Raw genomic sequence first — 20,607 nt, forward strand, 5'->3', positions numbered from 1 at the left:
TTGGCATCCAAGCCGTCCAGCATGCAAAGCAGCGTGTAGAGATTCGCGCTAGGCCGTTGGCAAGCGGCAAGGTGTACGTAGCATTTGCGAGTAGAAAACGCTCAAAGAAAAAAGAGCTAGGCAGAGAGGCATTGCTAATCCCTCGTCCTCTCCCCTAATTTGTCAGTGCCGCACTAATTTCTTTCCCGCCCTCCGATGCAAGTGCTTTCTCTCTCCACCACCAAGAGAGAGAACAGAGAAGAGAGGGTTTTGAGGAGCCCAATGCCTTGATGCAAGCACCCATCCATCGTCCACCTCCTCCTGCAACAACCAAGCAGGCAGCAAGCCGCAGGACACAAGCAAACACCTTTGAGGGTTTTGAGGAAGAGAGAGAAGCTAGCAAGGGAGAGAGACAGAGAGAGCTCCTGCTCCTCCTCCTTCCTCCACACTGCATTGAATCCCCCATTCCATCTCCATTGAGATCATCGCCACTCCCAATCCAGCAGGGGGGCAGCAAGCAAGCCCTTGCTTGGGGCATTGTGCACTGCCCGAGCCCCAAACACCGCGCAGTTTTTCATGCGGCTGCCGTTGCCATTGCCATCGCCAAGCCCCATGCGCCGCCGCCACCTCCTCCTCTCCCTTCCCCTCCTCTTACTCCACCTCCTCCTCGCCGCCACCTTCCCCACTGCTGCTGCGGCCGCGGGCTCGTCAGAGGTCGCCTTCCTGACGGCCTGGCTCAACACCACGGCAGCGCGGCCGCCGGACTGGTCCCCGGCGGCCGCGTCCCCGTGCAACTGGTCCCACGTCTCCTGCGACGGCGGCGGCGGCGTCGTAACATCCGTGTCCTTCCAGTCCGTGCACCTCGCGGTCCCGGTCCCGGCGGGCCTCTGCGCCGCGCTGCCCGGGCTCGTCTCGTTCGTGGTTTCCGATGCCAATCTGACCGGCGGCGTCCCCGACGACCTGTGGCGGTGCCGCCGCCTCGCCGTTCTTGACATCAGCGGCAACGCGCTCACTGGCCCCATCCCGCCGTCGCTCGGCAACTCCACGGCGCTGGAGACGCTGGCGCTCAACTCCAACCAGCTGTCAGGGCCCATCCCTCCCGAGCTCGCCGGCCTCGCGCCATCGCTCAAGAACCTCCTCCTGTTCGACAACCGCCTCTCCGGCGAGCTCCCGCCGTCGCTCGGCGAGCTGCGGCTGCTAGAGTCACTGCGCGCCGGCGGCAACCGCGACCTGGCGGGCCCGATACCGGACTCCTTCTCCAAGCTCTCCAACCTCGCCGTGCTCGGCCTCGCCGACACCAAGATCTCCGGCCCGCTCCCGGCGTCCCTCGGCCAGCTCCAGAGCCTCGAGACGCTGTCCATCTACACGACGGAGCTCTCCGGCGCCATCCCGCCGGAGCTCGGCAACTGCTCCAACCTCACCAACATCTACCTCTACGAAAACTCCCTCTCCGGCCCGCTGCCGCCATCGCTCGGCGCCCTGCCACAGCTCCAGAAGCTCCTCCTCTGGCAGAACGCGCTGACGGGCCCCATCCCGGACTCCTTCGGCAACCTCACCTCGCTCGTCTCCCTCGACCTCTCCATCAACTCCATCTCCGGCACCATCCCGGCGTCGCTCGGCCGGCTGCCGGCGCTGCAGGACCTCATGCTCAGCGACAACAACATCACCGGCACCCTCCCGCCGTCGCTCGCCAACGCCACCTCGCTCATCCAGCTGCAGGTGGACACCAACGAGATCTCCGGCCTCATCCCGCCGGAGCTCGGCCGCCTCGCCGGGCTCCAGGTCTTCTTCGCCTGGCAGAACCAGCTTGAGGGCTCCATCCCGGCGGCGCTCGCGTCCCTCAGCAACCTCCAGGCGCTCGACCTCTCCCACAACCACCTCACCGGAATCATACCACCGGGGCTCTTCCTCCTCCGCAACCTCACCAAGCTGCTCCTCCTCTCCAACGACCTCTCCGGCCCGCTGCCGCTGGAGATCGGCAAGGCGGCGAGCCTTGTGCGGCTGCGGCTCGGCGGCAACCGCATCGCGGGGTCGATCCCGGCGTCCGTGTCGGGCATGAAGAGCATCAACTTCCTCGACCTCGGAAGCAACCGGCTCGCCGGGCCGGTGCCGGCCGAGCTCGGCAACTGCTCACAGCTCCAGATGCTTGACCTCAGCAACAACTCGCTCTCCGGCCCGCTGCCGGAGACTCTCGCCGCCGTGCACAGCCTGCAGGAGCTCGACGTCTCGCACAACCGCCTCACTGGCGCCGTGCCCGACGCGTTCGGCAAGCTGGAGACGCTGAGCAGGCTGGTGCTCTGCGGTAACTCGCTGTCCGGGCCGATACCGCCGGCGCTCGGGCAGTGCCGCAACCTCGAGCTCCTCGACCTCAGTGACAACGATCTCACCGGAAGCATCCCCAACGAGCTCTGCGACATCGACGGGCTCGACATTGCTCTTAATCTGAGCCGGAACGGCCTCACCGGGCTGATCCCGGAGAAAATATCGGTGCTGAGCAAGCTCTCTGTGCTCGACCTCTCGCACAACGCGCTTGACGGCAGCCTCGCGCCGCTCGCTGGGCTGGACAACCTCGTCACGCTCAACGTGTCCAACAACAACTTCTCCGGGTACCTCCCCGACACGAAACTGTTCCGACAGCTCTCGGCGTCGTGCCTCACCGGCAACGCTGGGCTCTGCACCAGGGGCGGGGACGTGTGCTTCGTGAGCATTGATGCCAACGGGCACCCGGTGATGAACACCGCCGAGGAGGCGCAGCGCGTGCACCGCCTCAAGCTGGCCATCGCGCTACTGGTGACGGCGACGGTGGCGATGGTCCTCGGCATGATCGGCATACTGCGCGCGCGGCGCATGGGCTTCGGAGGGAAGAGTGGCGGCGGCGGTGGTGGCGGCGGCGACTCGGAGAGCGGCGGAGACCTGTCGTGGCCGTGGCAGTTCACGCCGTTCCAGAAGCTGAGCTTCTCAGTGGACCAGGTGGTGAGGAGTCTCGTGGACGCCAACATCATCGGCAAGGGCTGCTCCGGCGTGGTGTACCGCGTGAGCATCGACACCGGCGAGGTGATTGCCGTGAAGAAGCTGTGGCCCAACACTACCCACGCGGCGGCAGCGTCGTGCAAGGACGACGGCGGCACGAATGGCCGCGTCCGGGACTCGTTCTCGGCGGAGGTGCGTACGCTGGGCTCCATCCGACACAAGAACATCGTGCGGTTCCTCGGCTGCTGCTGGAACAAGACAACACGGCTGCTCATGTACGACTACATGGCCAACGGCAGCCTCGGCGCGGTGCTCCACGAACGCCGAGGCGCCGGCGCACAGTTGGAGTGGGACGTCCGGTACCGCATCGTGCTGGGGGCGGCGCAGGGGCTCGCGTACCTCCACCACGACTGCGTGCCGCCGATCGTGCACCGCGACATCAAGGCCAACAACATCCTCATCGGGCTCGACTTCGAGGCCTACATTGCCGACTTCGGCCTCGCCAAGCTCGTCGAGGACGGCGACTTTGGGCGGTCGTCCAACACCGTCGCCGGATCCTACGGCTACATCGCCCCTGGTATGTAGTAGTACTCTGAATGTATATGAGTTGTAAACATTTGCCAAACATTGTGGCAATTTGTTGAGATGAACTTCATTATATTGTTGATGAACTGAGATGAACACTGTTGTACAGAGTACGGGTACATGATGAAGATCACGGAGAAGAGCGACGTGTACAGCTACGGCGTGGTGGTGCTGGAGGTGCTGACGGGGAAGCAGCCGATCGACCCGACGATCCCGGACGGGCTCCACGTGGTGGACTGGGTGCGGCGGTGCAGGGACCGCGCCGATGTGCTGGACCCAGCGCTGCGGGGCCGGTCGGATGGCGAGGTGGAGGAGATGATGCAGGTGATGGGCGTGGCGCTGCTGTGCGTCAGCCCGACGCCCGACGACCGCCCGACGATGAAGGACGTGGCGGCGATGCTCAAGGAGATCAGGATGGAGCGTGAGGACCTGGCCAACGTGGACGTCCTCCTCAAGGGCGGCGCGTCGCCGCCTCCGTCCCATCATGGTCATGCCCCGGTGGCGGCGGCGGCCAAGCTGGCGTCGTCGTCGACGTCGAGCACGCCGCCGTCGTACCGGCAGGGCCCGAGCAACAGCCACAGCAACAGCTGCAGCAGCAGCAGCTTCTCCGCCATCTACTCCTCATCCAACAAGGCCAAGTCGCCATTTGGCTGAAGCTGAACCAATGCAAAGGAGGGCTGCAAACTAAGCTCTCAGCGGATGAAGAAGAAGAATGTTTCTAGCTTGCGAGGCTGGCTTCTGTGATGCGTTTTTGGAGCAAGTTAGTGATGGTGGTGAGCTGTGTAAATGAGAAGATAGGTTGTTTGCATTTGTTTCTGTTTTTGGAGGAGTTAGGATTAGACCTTGAACCAAAAGGTTTTAATGCCTTCTTGATGAGCGAGTGTTCAGTGTATGTTTGTTCGAATAAAGATGAAAATTTGGTTGCATGCTCATGCAGATGTGCAAGATTTACAGTTTTTGCAATGCTTAAAGCCTCAGAGCTTCTTTTGGTGTAAATGGCCGAGTACTGATAGCATCCTCCAGAAGATGCAGACTTGCAGTTTCTGTAAAAGAGAAATGAGCATTACTGCTTTTAGATTTTTCATGTTGCCAGCTTGATGTTCGTATATTTAGAACTCCAATACAGATAAGGGCGGAGCTTAAAAGTTGCATGCAACGAACAAAAATTCTTAACCACTCCTATATGAACTTTAGACTTAAATCAGGATCAGATAGCTCCTTGACGCAGCTAGTAGACTCAGACGCAAATTGTGCACAGTAAAGGCAAGAAATAGCTCCCAGGTCAATGCCATATCTCCAAGAGCATAAAAGGTCAATAGCATCCAATTATTTTAAAGGTAACCGAAGGAGCAATTTTTAATGGTACAACAAGACAGTATCATGGAAGCCTGATATGCCCTTGTACCAAAAATGGCATCCATGATGCAAAATGAAACCTCATGGATCTTCTTTTCTAAATAAAATAAAAAGGAGGTCCAGTCAGCAGTATTTTTAACAGTCACTCAAACCATTCAGGTATGTCTCAGGTACTGAAACCTGAAATACATTGTAGTGATGATTTAGACTTTTCTCCCCATGCAACCTGTAGACTCCACCGAGCGCTCCAGTAACTGGATTCCGGAAAGCGTAGAACACGCGCTTGAATCTTTGATGTACGAGTGCCATCGCACACCTTTAAACAAACATACATGTGAGCAAAAATGAAACTATGAATATACATTGATGTCAAAGTATATCAGTGAACATACATTGCACATGGCTCCCAAACAAGGTAGATATCAAATCCTGTGCAGAGATATGGTCTGGTGGTTTCAGACAAGTCGCCACAGCATGATTCATCTGTAGATTGCTCTTTATCCTGAAGTTCAAATTTCACCATGTCAGAAAAAAAACAGAGGAAATGAAAGCATAATTGACAGTTTATACGACAGCATTGCAATGAGAAATTTATGACAAGCAACAAGGCTCACTTTTGTGTCCGTCTTTAGCCTTTTTGCTGGTTCATTGTCCGAATAATCCTCCAGATTGCCATTTGAATCTGGCATGGTTATTGGAGTCGATGAAGGGAACAACATTCTATCCCTCTCAGCGGCATTCTCAATGGCAACCATGGCAGCATGTCTCAAGGGATGCCATGCAAAACAGCCTTCACAGGGCAATGGCTTCTGCTCAGTAGTCCTTCGTTTCGTCCATCCCAAAGGATTTATACATGAGACTTCCATGTTCAAACTGTTGCATTTAGAAAGACGGGAGCTTGGCCGTAACAAATTGCCATTATTCTCAGTTGATTCATCCAAAGAGAAGGTATCATTTGCTTTCACTTCAGCAAGTTTGTTTCCTTCTGCAGATGTATCATGCTGGTGTGTTTGGTCTGTAGCCTTCGCAATTATTTGCATACTTGATGGATCAACAATAATGGCAGCATTTCCTGCCTGGTAGATACAGATAACCAAAGTAGAGGTTAGTGAATAAGTATATGATTGAACAGCAATCATCCAGCAAGATGAAATAGAACTTCATGGAATCACACTCTAGGAACTGGTTTCTTGAGAAGCTAGCTCAAAGAGAAACAGTCTCCAGTTTAGTGTGGCGACGCAAATCCACCGCAAACTTCAAAACTACGCTGCATGCCCCAACCCATCGCCATTGACCCATTAGTCCAATCCAGCAGCAGAAGTTTTATTGGTTTCGACCAATTTAGTTGTCGCCTAGTTTTTTGTGTGTCACAAATTAGTCCCCCAGCTACTGGATCTGGTCTCTCAAGTGCTGGGGGTGGCGTACTTGGTCTCCAACTATTCTGCTCTGCTTGTTTCAGGTGGTTCAATGGTGTCTGCGCAAAGCCATGGACTTATTGCTTGGTATTTGTTGACGAGTGGTGTTGGGTATGGTTGCTAACCAAGCAAAAGGAGATACTAAATTAAATGTGCATAAACTTTCAGAATCGTTTATGCCTACCCTAAACAGTTACACATAAAATGAAATTGAGTAGCATCCTAAGAATAGTAATCATAGCCCCCACAGCTCCACAATGAGACATACATTTGAAAATAACGGAGCACAATATAATAATTATAATATAGCTTCCAAGAGGCATTGTTAAGCCAAGAGTGGTCACCTTTGATAATTGAATAGCAGTCTTCATGCAATTAAATATTGATGGTAATTCGTCATTTCGAAATCCACGAATAATATCAAGGCTGTAAATTAACATAGAAATCCATAGGAAAGGATACTTAAGCACATAATAAAAAATTGAATGAAGAGTTGAAGACCACTCAGTAAAGCTGCAGCATCTATGCAACTCTAATTCTCTGCACTAAACTATATCTACGGACAACAAAACTATATGAACAACTGCCAATTGGATGCAAACATTTGTTACTGTAATTCCATTCTGTCAAATAATTATTTAAAATATATGATTAATGAGCCATAACTTGAAGTTAAACAACCAGGAGCCCACCAAACACCACTGTCCACTGAAAATTCTAGACCCTAGAGCTATGCACTTGCCAATGTCCAGGACACCACTGGATAAACAAACAAGGAGAACTAGAGCTGTGAATGCAGATGCAACTACCCAAGCAGATTAAAGTGATCCATCAAGAATGGAGTCATGCTGCAAGATGGAGGAGTATTATCAGTTCAAGGGCAGTGCTATAGGCTAGAGTGGTAGACTGGAGGTCCAATTCCACCATCAACTGAAGCAGCTTTGCTGGCAACCTTGGTTGGGACATGAAAAACTTCTGTAGAAGTATATTGATGGTGGTTGGAACTTTGAAGTAACTGCTTCATTTTGAGATTCAGCTACAGAATTATTTTTCTCTTAAATTCATCGATAACATTTTGAAAAAAAGGGGGTCCCAACAGGTAACGTGTCCTAGAAAATATTGCATGTTTGGGCAAAGAAACTAACAAGTACTCCTACAATCCCAAATATAAGTCCATCTAGCTTTGTGCTAATACAAACCTTTTAGCATTGACAATCAATAACTAAAATTGATAGCATGAGGCTGGATGTAAATTCATTATGGTACATATTTCATACTATGTAACTCTTTCTATTTAAAATAATATATTCCAATAGATACTATTGGTCAAAGTGCAATTTTGGAGACCATGTCGATGTCCTAACAAACTTATATTTGGGATCAGAGGGAGAATTATTATGAACCGACATTGTAAATCCTACAGAACACCACAAGAAAATGCATAACCAGACACATAAGAGTTAGGACATACTTGTGCGCAGGATGGTAAGAAGTTGGCCAAAGTTTACATTGTTCTTCCCACTCCTCTTTTGATGTAGCGGAACACTTGGCAACCTGTGAAAGACTTTAACAAATAGTGAATGTCAATATATGACAAGGGCACAAGGTAAGTCTATCTAAATAAGAGGTTCTGTCAAGGATACAATCCAGAATCGCATGGCTAGCACTTTCACATGCCCAAAAAAATTGTCAAAATGAAATTTTAGCCAAGGATGAAAGCATTACTTACTTTCGCAATGAAAGGACTCAACTGATAAGTATCCACTATCTTTTGTACATCTCCAGGAAGCTGTTTGCTACAAGTTTGAGACCCAGTAGAAAGGCATAGGATTATTGATAAGTCAGATTTTCCTGTAAAATGTAATACAATAAATAGTTAGAAACAAAAAAACTCCAGCCAAGCTTAAAAATACTATGATCTGCTCAATTTTAATTCCACATTGTGGTGGTTGGTTCTTGAAAGAGATGTCGAGGACGGCGGTGACGAGGGCGCGCTAGAAGCGGAAGCTGGAGACCTAGGGCTGAAACCTAGACTCGTGATACCATGAAAGAGATGTTGTGGCGAGGAATGATTAGATTGATTGATACGGGAGCACAGGCTACAACCATATTTAGGCCTGGGAGACCAGGCAGGGGCGGCTAGGGTTGGGAAACCCTAACCGCCACCCTTCACACGCCTGGGCCGACGGCGCCCACAGGCGGGCTGCCAGCCGGCCTATAAACACAACAGGGGCCACAGGCCCATTAGCACTAATACATTCTAACAGTTCTGCTTTTACTAGTTCAAGATTAAGGGTTCTGAAATACTTGTTACATGGTAGGACAACTTGAAATATTGTGCTTCTCAGTTTAAGTTCTAGCTACTCTGATTTTCCTTCATTAAAATTGCTTACTACCTGACACAAATCAGCGCAAAAAGGCACTTTTTGCATTGAAGGACCAAATACTTTGGCATATGTAGATATTTTACAAGATAATAATAGAAAAGGCATCCTGCGTCCCGATGATAATAAAACTTTCCACTAATGATTGTGCAAAAGTAACTTTTGATGCATCACAAGGTTGTGCTTGACTAGAAAATATAAATATCATTCTGTATCTGACATTTAGGAGTATTTCTAGAGCTATGGCATGACTTTTAGAACATGTGTTTTCAGAAAGCTAGTGACATGTCTTCCATGAGTAGTGTGCTCAGAAGGCAAACAGAAAATGAAAATTGAGAGAATTTGCATATTCTACCACAATCAGTACATCGACGAACCCGCTTTACATGCCTCAGATTTTCCAAAGGACATATCGTGCTCAACTGCCTGTGACCAGTAAAAAAAAATTACTTGGAATGTTTATCACACTAATTGGTCAAGCTAAAGCCAAACACAACCAGGAAGGCGTTGCAACTTGCAGAGAGAAAGATGTAGCATGGTGTTGATTTTCTTATTGAAGAGAGAACTAAATAGAAACATTGGGGGTTTGAATTTCATATCAGGTGGATGCAACATAACTGAAAATCAAAGACAACTATATGTTCCTATGCAGAAGAGTAGAAATTCCAGATGTAATATTGGCTTTTCTAGACACCCATTGCTTAATCCAACGCGCAGCCCTCCAACTATTATTTCCTGAATTTCTTAACAAAACAATAACTCCCAAAACAGTACAGACCACTGAAAAGTTTGAATCCAAACTAAAAGAACAGGGATGAAAAGTCCTTTACCTAATGAGAGCGTTGGCTAGCTTTGGTTCAATGTTGGCAGCCACCACATCAACTGGTATGCAAAGCAACAAGAAAAACAAAATCAAATAGCAATAAAATTCAATTGCAGGCTAGGGCAATTAAAGCGATTGGAATACCTGTGGAGCCCTGGAGGGAGGGCGTTGGGTTGCCAGGGACCTCAGTGAGCTCCCACCCCATGATGACCAATTCTCAAAAGAAACTGAAACCAAGAAGCAGAGCAATCATGGTCACATTTTTGAGGTAAGCAAAACAATTGTAAAAAAACAAAGGAGAGAAGCAATCTTGCATAGATGGATGGGAATTAGGCCCATTCAACCCCTTTGGATGGGCAGGGGATGAATGCGCTTCTGTTGGGGGAATTGAATCTGAACTGATATTCCCACCAAAACCTAAGGGACTGGTCTAATAATCCATTCCTATTGAAAGCAAAGGGCCAGAAAGCAATCGGTTGCCCGACATTCAATCAGCAAAGTTGACCCATAGTTACACAAGTCTCTACTACATAATCTACATCAGCAGGAAACAAATCTGACCACGAACATTAGAATTCACATCAATAGAAGGCCACACCGCAACAGGTGGATACCGTTCAGGAGCAGAGTACCGCAACTTCAGTGTATAAAAACGCGCACACTTAATTCTAGGCATCAAGCGGAGCTGTGATTAGATCCTGGCGCAGGGTACCGCATACCTGCAGTGGGCAAAGCTTCCGGTGAAGGCGCGGCCGGAGGGAGTCCGGAAGCGGGCGGTGCTGGAAGAAGACCAACCCCGGGGAGGATCGAGTGGGGCCGGCGGCGGCCGCAGCGCTGGGAGATGATGGCCAGAGCGTAGCCCGTAGGAGGAAGCGGCGGACACAGATACTGATGGACCCGCCGTGGCTAGCGTCTAGCGGCGGCGCCGGGAGGGTTTTTCCCTTTTCTTCCGTCCGTTCCCGTGTGCTGTGCGGTATTTTCGGGCAAAAGAAAAGAAAAAATATTCGTTAGGATATTTAAAGGGGATATTTAAGTTTACGTATTTATCAACCCTCTAGAAATCTCTAGAAATGAAGCAACACATTTATCATTTTCGTTGACGTGGCGCGCCAACTCACCCGTGCAAGTATGGATCGGGATAGGAAAAAGACCAAAACACCCCTCACATATCCCCTATTAGATATCCCTTTCTTCTCGTTCACCACTATACGTGTGGAACCCACGTTCTTGGGGGTCATCTTCAACCTTCAAACGGTGTGACGTGGAACGCGAGCGCCGGCTGCAGTGGCGTCCTCGCCTTGCAGTTGCATGCAAACCTTTATGAGGTCGAGCGGGTGGGTGGAGCAGCCGGCCACGATGGATGCGATGTCGCCCTCGATGAATCCCTTGACCCCATTGCTTGGTTTGTTGCTCCTCGCTACGGTTGGTGCCACGGGGACGAGCAGCGTCGGCCACGGAAACGGCAGCAGCTCGCGGTCACAAGAGTGTTCGAAGGTTGAAGATGACCCCAAGATGTGGGTCCCACACGTAAGTGGTGGAGAGAGAGGAAATGGATAGCTAATAGGGATAAGGCAGGGACGTTTTGGTCTTTTCTCATCCCGATCCATGCTAGCACGGGTGAGTTGGTGCACAACGTCAACGAAAATGGCAAATGTGTTGCTTCGTTTATAGAGGGATGAAAAATACGTAAGCGCATCCATAAGGATAACAAATATTTAAATATCCCACCGGAAGATGGAAGGAACGGGCCTAAGAAGTGGCGGGCACTGGGGATGACGTCAGAGGGGGAGAACGCCGAGGGGGAGGGCTACCACGTCCGAGGATGGGACCGGAGCAGGGGCGAGGGCATCGGGGACGACGTCGGAGGAGGGCGGAGATAGCGGGGAGGGTAGAGGATGTTGCAGCGGCGGATGATGTGCGTAGGAGGTGGTGGTAGGCCTGGCGGTGGTGGTGGAGGTGGAGCAACGCACAAGGTGGCGGCGGTGGAGTCGGGAGTAGGAAGAGTAGGAAGACCAGGCAGCGCACGGGGAAATGCGAAGGCAAGCCTCGTAAGGCATGAAGGAGCACGGGCCAATCGATGAAGATCCGCGTGAGGCAGTTCCACTAGAATGTTAAGAGTTGGACGGTTGGAGATAAAGGTGTGGGAATGATTTTTTGTCTCTATTATGTGCAAGAAGAAGAAAAAACATGTGCAAGAAGAAGAAAAAAAAACCGTAAAAACGGATTCTTACGAGTCGCTGGAAACTACTCCCTCCGTTCTTAAATATATGATATGACGCTATTGATTTTTTTCATTTGTTTGACTATTCATCTTTTCTACAAATATTTTTACAAATAGATAAACCTACAAATTAAATCTAAAGTATATTTGACAATAGATATAATGATATACATTTTTACTTTAGTTAACTAACTCATTCAATAGATATTGGATCAAAGTTGGAGGAATAAGTCAACGGCATCATATATTCGAGAACGGAGGGAGTACAAATAAAATGTTTTCCTCCACCGTGAAATCCGAACAACTACAGAGCAGTAACCAGGTTTAGGTTTAGGTTTTTGTCAACGAAAAATAGAAGCTCCAGGGGAATTTCATGGAACACATACTTACACGCATGGCTAAGAAGGTGTAGCAACAATGCGCAAGGATGAGGCAGCTGCAGCAGGCAGAAGCTGCAACCAACGATGGAGTAGGCGGACGGCTGGCCTTGGTGGAAGCTCGCATGCGTTGCGTTGAATGCAGGGGCATGCGCCGCCGTACCAGCACCCATGGCCACGCCTTCCAAGGGGCGTCGCTGTCGCCATGTAGCCGTGAGGAGGACAAGCCTTGCTCCAGTGGGCGGTGTCCGATTGGGATCTGCCCGTCATCATGGAGGTGCCACCTCTTGAGGGGCCGCGAGCAGGGTGAGCTCACGCAGGAGTACACGCGGGTGGGGGCACTCTTGCACTGGCTGCGGCGGCAGCAGCGGCGGCCAGGACAGCGAGACTGTAGCAGCGACAACCCGGTGGCCCAGACACCCGCTCCTCCCCTCCCATGCACCGGCTGCCACACTCCTCCCCACTGCACGCTCGCGTCGCCTCCACATCCGCTCTGTCTGCTTGCTCGTGGTAAGGGATGAGCAGCGAGGGACGCTCCCTGGTGTGGCGGTAACGTGGGGATCGAGCGCCCGTCACGAGGACGGAGAGGAAGGAAGGAGGGGGAAGTAGCAGCGAGCCGTGTGGTGCCGGGAGCCGATGGCATGGAAGGGGAGGGCTCCAAGAGAAATGTTCTCTTCATGGTATTGAAATATTTTGGAACTCAGGGGGCGTGCCGCAAAGAAACCAAACGTGGTTACGGTTGGCGAGGGACCTCCCTGAACCCGAAGTTAATTAGCGGAGAACTGATGGGCTTTTTGCAAAATTCCACATGCATGCATGTGTGCTTGTGAACAGCCGAATCTCTTCTATCCGACGGACACCAAATAACGACCGGATCTCTTCTATCCGACGGACGCCAAATGAGACGTGGCCGGGCTCAGGGAGGCACGGCAGGTGGCCAGGAAGAAGGGAAGTTGATGTTGTGGCTTTAGCCTTGGAGGGATAGCCAATTTCCTATTTGGATCCCAGAATAAATCCCTACACATGATAAGAAGGCAATTTCCAGTTTGTATCCCAGAAAAAGATAAGTCTTGATTTGGATGCCAATTAGAAAGTTACAAATATGAACTAATTAGGCGTGATTAGTTCATATTTAGGCTATCATCATACTACTTTAGGATTAAATTAAACTAGTCCTCCACTTTGTTCCGCAGCTGGGCCGGCCCAAGCGTGCATTGTTGCTGTGCCCTTTGTTGGGCCAAGCATTGTGACAAGGCAGTTCCATTGGGGATCCCGGGTCTATGGACCCGTCAGGAGCCCTTGAGTCCCTTTAGGGCTTTGTTGAAGCTGTGAAGGGGCTTTCGGACGGTAGGCTGCTGCTTCCTTGGGGGGAGCACACAAGGGTGTTGTTTTTTTTGTCTTGTTTGTGGGGCAGACGGGCCGCATTGTGGGGGGTGGCCCCGTATCCAAAATGATAAGGACGAACTCCACGTGGGGATCGTACCGTTGCCTCGTGGCCCGGTACCTTCGCCTCAATTTCTAGCGCCTTTTACTATGCGGTAGTCGAACCATCGCCTTAGAGCCAGGCGTCTTTAGTGCGCGGTTGCTGAACTGTCGCTTCGATGCTAGGAGCCTTTATCGCGCGTTCATAGACGCGTACTGTAACCATCCCTGGGCGGTAGCCGGCCGCCTGGCTATAAATAGGAGGGGCTTCTGCATCTGGAGTTCCCATAGCTCGGGTTGTCGATCTAGTAGGTTTTAGACTCCTGCTCTTCACCATGGGCGGCTTAGGCTGTTCCTCATGATGCCAGAAGATTTCTAGTAATAGGCGTCGGCGTGCTCCTTCCCTCTAGAGCCTCTTTGGGCATGTCCGGGGGGCACAATGCGAAAAGAATTCTCATAACATGGATCCGCCGTGCATCCTGGATGTTTCTTGCCTGAGAGGCCGAATGGGAGGATGAGGGCGCTGCCGAGGGAGGAAGAGGAACCATGGCTTCCTTGTCCTCTATGCCGTGCTCGTTCCCCAGGCCGTCGAAGGCCGGACGTCATCATCGGAATGCTCGGCCTCTGACTCATCATCCTGATCTACTGCGCGCCTAGCGGCGTGGCAGCGGAGATGCACGCCGAGTAGGCACGATATGTAGGCGTCGATGGTGGCCGAAAGCCAGTTTACCCAAGTGACCTGGGACGAGTGCTCGTACTCCATCCATGCCTTTTCTTCTCGGTACATAAGATATATTTGTGGGGGACTGCGAGCCCCCAAGTGAACAGTTTTATGTTCATTTGTAATTGTGATTGGGAGCTTGTCCCGCCCGTCCTTGTTTCTGCCCTTAAGTAATTTTTGCTTTTCACCCTTTTCCTTTCAAACTTGCCCGTTGACCATAGGCTACAATCTTAAGAATCTGGGCGTGGCCCATGAGGCTTGTAACCATAGTCATGGCGGGGTCTGATCGGTCTGCAAGCTAGAGCGTAAGTTTCTTAGGGTAGTTTAGAGGACGGGATGCCCTTTCGTTCGGGCGCACCCTTTCATTTGGACAAGGTGCGTGATTACACAAAAAAGTAAAAGAGGGGGTGGAGCCGTACCCCCATGGAGCCCCCGAGTGACCCAGGCCGAGAGTGTTCGGGCTGGGATGCTGTAGGAGAAAGTGTTGAATGGGAAAGGACTGGTAATGAACCGAGTTAGGGAAATAAATGTAGTAACTGCTCAATGTTCCAAGTGTTGGTGAAAATATTACCGTTGTCGTCCTTCAGTCGGTAGGCGGCTGGGCAGATCACCTCGGCCACCGTGTACGGTCCTTCCCATGGTGGAGAAAACTTGTGCTTGTCCTTGGTTGTTTGGGTCCTCTGGAATACGAGGTCGTCAACTTCAAGGGTTCCCCCTTGAATCTTTCTCTCGTGATACCTGCGGAGGGTTTGTTGGTAACGGGTGGAGCAGATGAGGGTCATCTCGTGCGCCTCCTCGAGTAGGTCTATCGCATCCTGTTGAGCCTCCGCGGCTTGGTGGGGTCGAACGCCTTTACCCTTGGGGCACCGTAGTCAAGGTCGGATGGTAACACCGCCTCAGTGTCGTATTCCAGGAAAAAGGGGGTGTACCGTGTCGATCGGTTTGGGGTCGTCCTCAGGCTCCATAGGACAGCTGGGAGCTCTGCGACCCATGGTCCGATGTGTTCCTTGATCTGGTCGAAAATGCATGGCTTGAGCCTTGGAGGACCATACCATTGGCCCGCTCGACCTGACCGTTAGTTCGCAGGTGCCCGATCGAGGTCCAATCGACCCTGATGCCATAACCGTCACAGAAGTCCAGGAACTTCTTGCCAGTGAAGTTTGTTCCATTGTTTATGATGATACAGTAACCGGTAGACGATATCGAGGAAGAACTCGACTGCCTCTTGTGAGAGGATGTTGGTGATGGGTTTCGCCTCGATCCATTTGGTGAACTTATCCACCACCACGAGTAGGTTGGTGAAGCCACCTGCTGCCTTTTTGAGGGGTCCGACCATGTTGAGGCCCCAGACCGCAAATGGCCAGGTGATGGGGATGGTCTGGAATTCCTGCGCTGGCAGGTGACTCTGCCGAGCGTAGAACTGGCATCTGTTACACCTGCGAACCACTTCCTCTGCGTCTCCCAGCACCGTGGGCCAGTAAAAACCTTGGCGAAAGGTTTTCCCAACCAACGACTGCGGGGCCGCGTGATGTCCGCAAATCCTGGCGTGCACTTCAAGGAGAAGTTGTTTCCCCGAGTCGGTCAGGATGCAACATGAGTATTCCCGACGGACTCCACTTGTAAGTGCATCACCGATGGCAACGAACGTTTTGGCGCGTCGAGCGATTCGGCGCGCTTCCGTCCTCTCCGGGGGAGGACTTCTTCAAGGATGTAGGCTAGTAGTGGCGCCCTCCGGTCGATCGGGTCAAGCAACATTACCGCGGTGTCGGGGTTGGAGCCCCCGAGCGCTTGGTCGAAGTTGGGTTGTGTCGATGCGTTGGAGCTCCCGAGCATGCGATCAGGAGCTGGCCGCATCTGGGTCGAATCCTCCCGGATGCAGGCGGATGGCTCGTGGAGGTCCTTCACAAAGTCCCCGTCCGGGGGCGAGCCCCGTTTGACCGCCAGTTTCGCGAGGGAGTCTGCGGCATCATTGTCCTTTCGCGGGATGTGATGCAGCTTGATCCCTTGGAACTTGCCCTCGAGCTTGCGTACCTCTTGGCAGTACGCTGCCGTGAGGGGACTCTTACAGGAAGATTCCTTCATGACTTGGTCGACCACCAGCTCCGAGTCACCGCGGACGTAAAGCCATGTTGCGCCGAGCTCGATGGCGATTCGTAGCCTGTTGACGAGGGCTTCATATTCCGTGACATTATTCGAGGCCATGAAGTGGAGGTTGATTGCGTAGCGGAGCCTGTTTTCCTCTGGGGAGACCAGGACCACTCTAGCCTCCGAGCCGGGTCCCATGATCGACCCATCGAAGAACATCGTCTAGTACTCGTGGGCGACATCCGGGATCAGGGTCTGGACCTCCATCCACTCGCTGACGAAGTCAGCTAGGTCCTAAGATTTAATCGCAGTGCGCGGGGCATACATGATGTTGTGGCCTATGAGCTCAAGTGCCCACTTGGAGATCCGGCCCGCGGTGTCGCGGTTGCAGACGATCTCACCCAGGGGGTACGAGGTGACGATCATGACCTCATGTTTGGTGAAGTAGTATAGGAGCATCTGGTTTGCCATCAGCACAGTGTACAGAAGCTTCTAGACCTAGGGGTAGCATACCTTGGCGTCGGTGAGCACCTCACTGGCAAAGTACACCGGTCGCTGAATTTTCAGCACGTGTCCGGGCTCCTCTCTTTCAACGACGAGAATGGCGCTGACCACGTGGTCATTTGCCGTGATGTAGAGGAGGAGGGGTTCCTCTCGCTCGGGAGCGATGAGGATCGGGGCTGAAGTCAGCAACGATTTGAGGCTTTCCAAAGCTTTCTGTGCCTCTTTTATCCAGACAAACGCGTCCGACTTCTTGAGGAGTTTGTAGAGTTGCATCCCCTTCTCGCTGAGTTGGGAGATGAACCGGCTCAAAGCGGCTAAGCAGCCAGTGAGCCTCTACACACCTTTGAGTTGCCTATGGGACCCATTTTCGCGATGGCCATGATTTTTTTAGGGTTGGCTTCGATGCCATGCTCGGACACGATGTACCTGAGCAGCTTCCCCTTGGGAACCCTAAAAACTCATTTCTCAGGATTCAATTTGACGCTGAACCTTCAGAGGTTCACGAATGTTGCGGCTAAGTTCGCCAGCAGGTCACCCGCTTGAGCCATCTTCAGCACTATGTCGTCCACATAGACGGCAATAGTGGCCTTCAGCCGCTCGACCTGATCAGGATGGTCGGGCAGGTCGATTTGGTCGACGAAGCACCGTTGGTACGTGGCACTGGTGTTCTTCAGACCGAAGGGCATGGTCACGTAACAGTACGAACCATACGAGGTGATGAAGGAGGTCACGACCTGATCAAACTCTATCATCGCGATTTGGAAATAGCCGGAGTAGGCATCCAGAAAGGAGAGGATTTCGCATCCTGAGCTGGAGTCGACTATCTGATCTATGCGGGGTAAAGGAAAATGATCCTTAGGACACGCCTTGTTAAGGCCATTATAGTCAACACACATTCTCCATTTCCCATTTTTGTTTTTTACAAGAACTGGGTTAGCAAGCCAGTCGGAGTGGTACATCTCCTTGATGAAACCGGTCGCCAGGAGTTTGGCGATCTCCTCGCCTATAGGCCTACACCTCTCGTCGTCGAAGCGGCACAGGCATTGCTTGATGGGCTTCGAACATGAGGTGCTTCGTAGTGCATGCTCGGCAACCTCCCTCGGGATCCCTGGCATGTCAGCAGGCTTCCATGCGAAGACATCCCGATTGGCGCGCAGGATGTTAATGAGCTCGCTTTCCTATTTGGCTGGGAGTTTGGTCCCAATCTGCACCATCTTGGTCGTGTTGCTGGGGTTGATCTCCACCGCCTTGGTCTCCTCGGTTGGACTGAAGGTGCTCACGGAGGTCGGCTCGTTGTAGTCAAGCATTGCCGATGATGCCTCCTTTCTGAGTTTCGAGAGCTCAACGGAGTTGACAATGCCAGTGGTGAGCTCGAGATTCTCACGGTCACATGTGTAGGCGTGTGAGAAGGTGCTACCCACTGTGATGGGCCGTGCAGTCCCGGCATCTTCAGCTTGAGGTTGGTGTAGTTGGGGACCGTCTTGAACTTGGCGTAACATGGCCACCCCAGGATGGCGTGGTAGCACTCGAAGAAGTCCACCACCTCGAAGGTCAAGACCTCTATGCGGAAGTTGGCGCGGTCGCCAAACGTGACTGACAGGTCGATCTACCCGAGCGGATATGCCTGCATCCCCGGGATCACGCCGTGGAAGGGTGCACTCACCGGTCGAAGCTCGGACCGGGGGATGCACATGGCATCCAGGGTCTCAACATACAGGATTTTGAGGTTGCTGCCCCTATCCATGAGCACCCGGGTGAGGCACTTCCTGTTAACGATGGGTTCGATGACGAGCGGGTATCGACCCGGTCGGGGGACGCACGGGGGATGGTCCTTCTGATCGAATGTAATTGGATGGTTCGACCAGCACAGAAAAGTAGGGACAACTGAATCGATGGCACATTCCTCTTGGTAACACACCTTGTGCTGCCGCTTGGAGTGGTCGGTGTTGGATCCCCCGAAGATCATGAGGCATGCTTTGGGGTCGGGGAAGCCGTCTCCATCCTTGCACGCCATGCCCTCCTTGTTGGCCATGTCCTCCTTGCCCTTCCGCTCCTTTGGCTTGCCGTAGAAAACGCTTGAGGAGTTTGCAGTCCTTGTAGAGGTGCTTGATGGGGTAGGCGTGGTTGGTGCAGGGGCTCTCCATGAGCATTTTGAAGTGGTCGTGCTAGCCCGACTGGGGTTGTTTGTCCGGTCGGCCGGCCACGGCGACCAAGATCGGGTCGGTTGGCCGACGCTAATCCTTCTTGTTCTTCTTGCCTCGTTGCGTGGAGGGGCCATCATCCCGGTCCTCATGCTTGGCTTTGACCTTGTCTCGACCGGCGCTGAAGACCGCCCCAACAGCCTCTTCTCCCGAGGCGTGGTTTGTGGCGATGTCGAGCAGCTTGCGGGTGGTCCGAGGCTTGACGCAACCGAGCTTGTGGATCAGGGACTTGCACGTTGTCCCTGAGAGGAAAGCAATGATGACGTCTGGGTCGACGATGTCAGGGAGGGAGTTGCATTGCTTTAAGAATCTACAAATGTAGTCCTGCAGAGACTCATTAGGCTCCTGCTTGCAACTCTTGAGATCCCAAGAGTTCCCAGGGGGACGTACGTCCCCTAGAAATTTCCCACGAAGACCTTGAGTTCCGCCCAGTCGCGGATGTTGTTAGGCAGAAGGAACTCGAGCCACGCTCGAACAAACTCCCCTATGCAGATAAGGAGGTACTGGATGATGAAATAGTCATCATCGGCTCCTCCGGCTCGGCAGGCGAGCTGGAAGTCTTCAAGCCACACACCGGGTTTCGTCTCCCCAGTGTACCTGGTGATGTTGATGGGCGGTCGGAAGCACTGCGGGAAAGTCGCTTTCTGGATGCAGCGACCGAAAGCTCAGGGACCCAACCCATCTGGGCTGGGACTCCGGTTGCCATTCTGGTTGCTCGATCGGCCGCCACGCCTGGGGTGCATCTCCTCGCGCTCCTCGTCGAACCGGTTACGGCCCGCGTCAGCTACCCTAGCTGCCATCTGGTGGACGTCGGCATCGTGCTGGGCTAGGCATCACGCATGGATGACACTGCACGCATCGTGATTCGGCTTAATCCACTCGTGCACGTGCTGACGCCATGGAGCTAGTGCGGGGTCAGGCTGTGGCGCGGCCGCGACGCTCTGCCCTGCACGGTGCAGCTGTTGAGGCGAGCGAATGGAGTGGTTTGGCTGGTGCGGCCCCAGTGCTCCAGTCGGACATGAAGCCGCGTGTCGCTATCGCGATGCGGAGCTCTCTGCCTGTTGTACGGTGATAGTATCCACTAGTGCCTGGAGGTTTCGGTGGATGGCCTGTTCCTGGGGGTCAACCGGCTCGGGGAGGCTTCGGAGAAGCATCGCTGCGGCGGCGATGTTCTGTTCGGCTTGAGCAAACTGCGGGAGGTCATCCCTCCCGGCCAGGATGTTGCGCTGGACCTGGCGAGCGCGGGCTCGTGCGCCACTTGCTGGGTTGCACGCGTGTGGTATGGAGTGATGCACTAGGCACGCTGGTGGCGGCAGCTGCGCGTCTTGCTGGCGCTAGCGTAGCTCGTCGCTGTGCATTTGCGCTTGCGCCAGGGCCTCTGCACGGTGGTTCGGCGGAGTGTAAGTCTCATCGCTGATGCTGGAGCCGTCGCTCTCGAGCTCCTCGTCGCAGAGGTCATGGAAGGAGGCAGGAGCATAGTCTGCCATTTCCACGAACTCGCAGGGGTGAGGAGGCGACGTCATGATCCTCCAGAGCCCTCGGGTGTACGAGTCCATAGGGGATG

General features: G+C 52.9%; 3 protein-coding genes across 3 annotated transcripts; 1 reads left to right on the forward strand and 2 right to left on the reverse strand.

The window, feature by feature from the left end:
• Positions 1-231: 231 nt before the first annotated feature.
• On the forward strand, positions 232-4,464 carry LOC101766156 (LRR receptor-like serine/threonine-protein kinase RCH1). Its single transcript, XM_022828127.1, has 2 exons — positions 232-3,526; positions 3,644-4,464. The coding sequence occupies exons 1-2, from the start codon at positions 556-558 to the stop codon at positions 4,186-4,188; spliced, it is 3,516 nt and encodes a 1,171-aa protein (XP_022683862.1). The 5' UTR covers positions 232-555; the 3' UTR covers positions 4,189-4,464.
• A 500-nt stretch (positions 4,465-4,964) lies between these two features.
• LOC101766565 (probable inactive tRNA-specific adenosine deaminase-like protein 3) lies at positions 4,965-10,469 on the reverse strand. Its single transcript, XM_004974984.2, has 10 exons — positions 10,232-10,469; positions 9,657-9,739; positions 9,520-9,571; positions 9,045-9,115; positions 8,035-8,156; positions 7,777-7,859; positions 6,650-6,731; positions 5,505-5,966; positions 5,283-5,392; positions 4,965-5,206 (listed from the first exon to the last, which is right to left on the reverse strand). The coding sequence occupies exons 2-10, from the start codon at positions 9,715-9,717 to the stop codon at positions 5,026-5,028; spliced, it is 1,224 nt and encodes a 407-aa protein (XP_004975041.1). The 5' UTR covers positions 9,718-9,739; positions 10,232-10,469; the 3' UTR covers positions 4,965-5,025.
• Positions 10,470-15,834: 5,365 nt separating this feature from the next.
• On the reverse strand, positions 15,835-16,536 carry LOC106804412 (uncharacterized protein Mb2253c-like). Its single transcript, XM_014805470.1, has one exon. It carries the CDS (start codon positions 16,534-16,536, stop codon positions 15,835-15,837), a length of 702 nt encoding a protein of 233 aa, XP_014660956.1.
• Positions 16,537-20,607: the final 4,071 nt, after the last annotated feature.

The sequence above is a fragment of the Setaria italica genome, chromosome VII, assembly GCF_000263155.2.
Source record: "Setaria italica strain Yugu1 chromosome VII, Setaria_italica_v2.0, whole genome shotgun sequence".
Taxonomy (NCBI): Eukaryota; Viridiplantae; Streptophyta; class Magnoliopsida; order Poales; family Poaceae; genus Setaria; species Setaria italica.